Source organism: Notolepis coatsorum, assembly GCF_963971535.1.
Source record: "Notolepis coatsorum genome assembly, chromosome: 17".
NCBI classification, from domain to species: domain Eukaryota; kingdom Metazoa; phylum Chordata; class Actinopteri; order Aulopiformes; family Paralepididae; genus Notolepis; species Notolepis coatsorum.
Window position 1 is genome coordinate 15,381,166 of NC_140181.1, and position 6,846 is coordinate 15,388,011.

The 6,846-nt window shown below is 47.2% G+C and overlaps 1 protein-coding gene across 1 annotated transcript; it reads right to left on the minus strand.

The window, feature by feature from the left end:
* Positions 1-900: 900 nt before the first annotated feature.
* Positions 901-6,170, minus strand: ubxn10 (UBX domain protein 10). The gene is made up of 3 exons (XM_084333802.1): positions 6,099-6,170; positions 3,438-3,583; positions 901-1,800 (listed from the first exon to the last, which is right to left on the minus strand). The coding sequence occupies exons 2-3, from the start codon at positions 3,517-3,519 to the stop codon at positions 1,100-1,102; spliced, it is 783 nt and encodes a 260-aa protein (XP_084189928.1). The 5' UTR covers positions 3,520-3,583; positions 6,099-6,170; the 3' UTR covers positions 901-1,099.
* Between the last annotated feature and the right edge of the window lie 676 nt (positions 6,171-6,846).

A 6,846-nucleotide genomic window follows, 5' to 3' on the forward strand; every position in this document is an offset into this window, starting at 1 on the left:
AGTTATGGAAAGGTTCTGGAATTGGATGAGAAAATGAGAAACCCTGATAGTAATAAGTCAGATAGTGTCACGATCGGGGCTCGAGCCTGCCAGATGAGGATCAATCAGCGCGGCTGCAAGGGATTACCTCATCAAGCGGGTCCTATATCACCTGGCAGATCCTGTCATCCGGTGTCGCAGTGTTAAACTGCCTTCCCAGGACTCTGTTCCAGCGTGCCCGTCTGGACCCCTGGTGCTGGACTACGGAGTTCCTGCTCTCACCCCTGACACAACCGGTGTCTACGTTCTCCCGCACTGCACAAGGAGTGCATCTGCTTCAAGACCATCCTCCCACACTGCACAAGGAGTGCACCTGTTCAAAGAACATTCTCTCGTACTGCACAAGGAGTGCACCTGTGCTACCCCCCAAGAACATTCATCCCCGTCTGTTGTACATTCCTGCATGTGATTCTTGTCTGCTTGGGGGAAACAATTAAAACACCCTAAACCGCACCATTCTCTCTCCTCCTGTGTTCGCTATTGGGCTCCGCAAGAACCCCTATCCTCACAGATAGAAGATGTGGTCATGTTTTCTAAGGAGTTGACTCTCTTGTAAGGAGTCCCCCCCCCCCCCCCCCCCCCCCAATGGCAACTGGACAAAGTGTACCCTGGCTGAGATAACCCTGGCTGAGATAACCATGGCCGATATGACCCTGGCTGAGATAACCCTGGCTGAGATAACCATGGCCGATATGACCCTGGCTGAGATAACCCTGGCTGAGATAACCATGGCCGATATGACCCTGGCTGTGATAACCCTGGCTGAGATAACCCTGGCTGAGATAACCCTGGCTGAGATAACCCTGGCCGAGATAGCCCTGACCGAGATAGCCCTGACCGAGATAGCCCTGGCTGAGATAACTATCATGCACTGACTTGACAAAACTCTTTCCCAAAATGTAATTGAATCTGCTGTAGAAAAAGAAACAAGATGTAAAAGGACGTTTTTGTTTTTGTAAAATCGTAACTTATACAATCATAATTATAATCTATATCAGTATACATGAAAAAAACTAAACTTGGGTCAGCTGTGATGTCATTTCCTTCATCCATTCCGAGCTCACGCGTAATCCACCGAGCCGCTCTCCTGAGAGATGCACAGCACCGACCTGTTCAGGATGCCACACTGGGCCAGAGTCAGGCGCAGGTCTGTGAAGGCTCTGCGCGGCACGTCCATGGTCTCAACAAACGCCCCCTGGTACCTGGTGCCAAAGCTCTCCTCCACGACGCCCACCACCGCCAGCAGAGTGTCTGTGGGGAGGAAGCTCCGCTGAACCCGCCTCCCGCACGGCGCTCGGATGGCGAGAAGAAGCAAACTCCCCGGCGGACCGGTCGAGTGGCCGTAGTCCATGTCCGTCGCGGGGTCAAGCCCCGGAGGCTTGCGGTGCTGCCCAACCGCCGCACCACCCATCTCAGGGTTGCTGCGGGAGGTGGCCATCAGCGCGGAGGAGAGGTGGGGCTCCTTCCGCACCTGGATCATGATGTCGTTATCGGACAGGCTGAGTTTGGAGGCTTTCTTTTCCACCTCCAGCTGTCTCTTCTCGATGGAGGGGAGGACCTTGTACTTGTTCAGGGTCGCTAGGGTCGGTGGCGCCGGAGGAGCGGTGGGGACGTATCGCAGTGTGTGCATCACTTCATCCTGACTCGCGCTCTGCCTGGTCAGGGAGTGGGAGTGGCGGGTCCACCTGCTGCTGTTGTTGTTGTTGTTGTGTTCCACTGGAGGCTTGGGAGCTGTGGGCGTGGTCTGGATGCTGGTGTTACCTGTATAATAATAATAATAAAGTTCAGTTGAAATAAAAACTTGAAATTTCTTCGGGATTTTGCTGCTTTCTTTGTATGAGCCTGTTGGCAATTTGATTGTCAATTGATGCAGGTTTACATTTACATTTACATTTAGTCATTTAGCTGACGCTTTTATCCAAAGCGACTTACAAGTTCTGTACGACAAGACAGCAAAAAGGGTACAACTCTATCAGCTGAGTAACAATGTTCATCAAAGTATTGCGTGTTACAGTGTAGGTTAGTTTATTAGGACAAGTGCATGACAGTAAGGTTAGTTAGGGTTTTTTTTTTTTTTTTTTTTTTTTTTTAAATCATTTCAGATAATGGTTGAAGAAGTGAGTCTTTAGTCGACGGCGAAAGATTGGACGGGATTCGGCTGTCCTAACTGGGGTGGGTATCATTCCACCATTGTGGGGCAAGGACTGAGAATAGGCGGCTTCTCTTTGATGACCCTCCGGGAGCTTGGATAGGAGTGGGTCTGAGGCGGCCAGAAGATGCAGAGCGTAGGGGTCTTGAGGGTGTGTAGTTAGAGACCATTGACCGGAGGTAGGCGGGAGTGGTTCCCTTTGCCGCACGGTATGCTAGGTCGATGGCCTTGAAGCGGATTCGTGCAGCAATGGGGAGCCAGTGCAGGTCCCTAAGAAGTGGGGTGACATGGGCCGACTTCGGTAGGTTTGAGATCAGGCGGGCCGCAGCGTTTTGAATGAGGTTTGGCACTTTTACCAAGTAAAAATACCATTGTATTGTTTACTGCAATCCTTAGTGCTCAGATCTGATCCTTTATGATTGGCTGTTCACATAATTTTTTTTAAATGTGGCCAATATCATATTCCAGTGTGAACTGGTGACACTCCTGAACTGATCCGCATGCGCAAATTGACAATAAAGAAGATGGAGGTAAAAAAGAAATTGTGACAAATGTCAATCTAGAGTGACATAAATGTCACATGAGTCACGTGACTGTTCAGACTGAGGTCACATTGCAATAAAATCTGACCTGTATCTGATTTAGGACCGCATTATGAAAGTGGCACAAATTATAATTGAAAAGATAAGATTCCATGTGATTTGTGCTGTTCACACTGTCGTGAAAGAAATCTAATCTGGGCCTTTCCGCTTGCAGTGTAAACATAGCCAAAGATTTGTTTTGTTAAGAAAAATTATTTATGGCCTTCTTTATTTATTTATTTCTCCTTTATTTCACCAGGCAAGTCATTAAAAATAATGGTGGCCTTAGTGAAGATAAAATATATTTGGAGAATATTTGTCACAGATTATTTGTAAAAACTGCTTTAAAAAAAGACAACTGGCAGAGAATCCTTTAAACATTTACACTTTCTGCACTTTTCAGTTCTGTTTCTATGGGTGTGTAGATGTGGTTTCTATGGGTGTGTAGATGTGGTTTCTACGGGTGTGTAGATGTGGTTTCTATGGGTGTGTAGATGTGGTTTCTACGGGTGTGTAGATGTGGTTTCTACGGGTGTGTAGATGTGGTTTCTACGGGTGTGTAGATGTGGTTTCTACGGGTGTGTAGATGTGGTTTCTACGGGTGTGTAGATGTGGTTTCTACGGGTGTGTAGATGTGGTTTCTACGGGTGTGTAGATGTGGTTCTCACCTGTGTCTCCACGACCACGTGGGCTGTGGTTCACAGAGGGTCGGATTCGCCCTTTGGAGGACTTTGGCCTCGTCAAGTGCATCGCTCTACAGCCGTGGGCAGTCTGGTCAATGAGGATTTACAGTCATCCGATCCAATCCAATCCACTTTATTTATAAAGCACATTAAAAACAACAAAGTTGACCAAAGTGCTGTACAAGTCCCACAACATAAGATAAAAACATTTTAAAAAAGCACACAATAAAAACACAACACAATATGTCACATAAAAAAGGCAGGTGTCTCAAAAACTGTTTAAAAACCAAAAGCCAGAGCAAATAAATGTGTTTTGAGGCGTGATTTAAACACCTGCAGTGGGGGGGGGGGGGGGCTGCCTAAACATGCAGTGGCAGTTCATCTCCAAGCCTCCATCTTTTGTGAAAAGATGAAAAAATAAAGGAGAGAGAAAGTGGGACAAACCTTTGGTATCAGAGATGGTAGAGCAGCAGCATGATGGCTGTATGTATCAGAGATGGTAGAGCGGCAGCATGATGGCTGTATGTATCAGAGATGGTAGAGCAGCAGCATGATGGCTGTATGTATCAGAGATGGTAGAGCGGCAGCACGATGGCCGTATGTATCAGAGATGGTAGAGCAGCAGCATGATGGCTGTATGTATCAGAGATGGTAGAGCAGCAGCATGATGGCTGTATGTATCAGAGATGGTAGAGCAGCAGCATGATGGCTGTATGTATCAGAGATGGTAGAGCAGCATGATGACTGTATTTATCAGAGATAGTAGAGCGGCAGCATGATGGCTGTATGTATCAGAGATGGTAGAGCGGCAGCATGATGGCTGTATGTATCAGAGATGGTAGAGCGGCAGCATGATGGCTGTATGTATCAGAGATGGTAGAGCAGCATGATGGCTGTATGTATCAGAGATGGTAGAGCGGCAGCATGATGACTGTATGTATCAGAGATGGTAGAGCGGCAGCATGATGACTGTATGTATCAGAGATGGTAGAGCGGCAGCATGATGGCTGTATGTATCAGAGATGGTAGAGCAGCATGATGACTGTATGTATTAGAGATGGTAGAGCGGCAGCATGATGGCTGTATGTATCAGAGATGGTAGAGCGGAAGCATGATGGCTGTATGTATCAGAGATGGTAGAGCGGCAGCATGATGGCTGTATGTATCAGAGATGGTAGAGCGGCAGCATGATGGCTGTATGTATCAGAGATGGTAGAGCAGCATGATGGCTGTATGTATTAGAGATGGTAGAGCGGCAGCATGATGGCTGTATGTATCAGAGATGGTAGAGCGGCAGCATGATGGCTGTATGTATCAGAGATGGTAGAGCAGCAGCATGATGGCTGTATGTATCAGAGATGGTAGAGCGGCAGCATGATGACTGTATGTATCAGAGATGGTAGAGCGGCAGCATGATGGCTGTATGTATCAGAGATGGTAGAGCGGCAGCATGATGGCTGTATATATCAGAGATGGTAGAGCAGCAGCATGATGGCTGTATGTATCAGAGATGGTAGAGCAGCATGATGACTGTATGTATTAGAGATGGTAGAGCAGCATGATGGCTGTATGTATCAGAGATGGTAGAGCGGCAGCATGATGGCTGTATGTATCAGAGATGGTAGAGCGGCAGCATGATGGCTGTATGTATCAGAGATGGTAGAGCGGCAGCATGATGGCTGTATGTATCAGAGATGGTAGAGCGGCAGCATGATGGCTGTATGTATCAGAGATGGTAGAGCAGCAGCATGATGGCTGTATGTATCAGAGATGGTAGAGCAGCAGCATGATGACTGTATGTATCAGAGATGGTAGAGCAGCAGCATGATGGCTGTATGTATCAGAGATGGTAGAGCAGCAGCATGATGGCTGTATGTATCAGAGATGGTAGAGCGGCAGCATGATGACTGTATGTATCAGAGATGGTAGAGCAGCAGCATGATGATTTTTTATAGCACTTTTATCCAAAGCGCTTTACAATTTGTTCCTCACATTTTACCCATTCAATCACACATTCACACACCGATGGCGGAGGCGACCATGCAAGGTGCCAACCTGCTCATCAGGAGCAGTTAGGGGTTAAGTGGCTTGCTCAAGGACTGCAAGTGCCCGGGAGGAGCGGGAATCAAACCGGGAACCTCCGGCTTACCAGATGACAGCTCTACCTCCTGAACCACTGTCGCCCCATGTATATACCGTATATGTATTTATTCTTACTGTATATATATATATATATTTATATCTGTCGACTCTGTACATACTTACCATGTTTAGTACATATCTGTAGATACTATGTATATTACTGTTGCACTTTACTGTTACATTTGCACTCTGGTTGGATGCCAAACTTCTTTTTGTCGTACTGTACTTACAATACATTTTAATCTAATCTAAATAGCATTTTTGGCAAACGCTAGTTGCATGTAGATGTAGGCCTCATCAAAGTAACATTAGCAGTACAGCTATATCATGATCACGCTCTACCACTACGTCACCTCACCAGCCTTGTTGAAAACCACCACTAGTTTACTGAACGTTTGCTACCAGACAGAGTGGCAACAGTCGCTGATAGTTTTGTCACCATTACAACAAGCGACGTCGGCAAACAATTAAGTTACATAGTAAAGTAATTTAAACAAAAAATACCGTATATGTTCATTCTTTGGCGTTTGTTTTCCCCATTTTGTCTCAAAGCTTCAGCAGCAGCATCGACCAACCCAACACACACCCACACACACACGCAGTCTGGTCGCCTTGACGACCGTCTCTGTGAAACAGCAGGGGCGCCCCCTGGCGCAAGAAGTGTGGAGTTGCAGTATATGCATTCAAACCTACTGTGACATTTGCACTCTGGTTAGATGCCAAACTTCTTTTTGTCATACTGTACATGTGCTGTATAATGACAATACATTTGAGGTTCTCAAACATCTTCATGTCAAGGACCCCCAGATCCATTATGTAATTGGCCACGGACCCATAACTGAAAAGATTTAGGTGACCATCCGAGACACCTGTTGTGAAGCGTGATTTAGTTCTGGTGACCCCCCCCATCCGAGACACCTGTTGTGAAGCGTGATTTAGTTCTGGTGACCCCCCCCCCCATCCGAGACACCTGTTGTGAAGCGTGATTTAGTTCTGGTGACCCCCCCCCCATCCGAGACCCCTGTTGTGAAGCGTGATTTAGTTCTGGTGACCCCCCCCCCATCTGAGACACTGTTGTTGTGAAGCGTGATTTAGTTCTGGTGACCCCCCCCCCCCCATCTGAGACACTGTTGTTGTGAAGCGTGATTTAGTTCTGGTGACCCCCCCCCCCATCTGAGACACTGTTGTTGTGAAGCGTGATTTAGTTCTGGTGACCCCCCCCCCCCCATCTGAGACACTGTTGTTGTGAAGC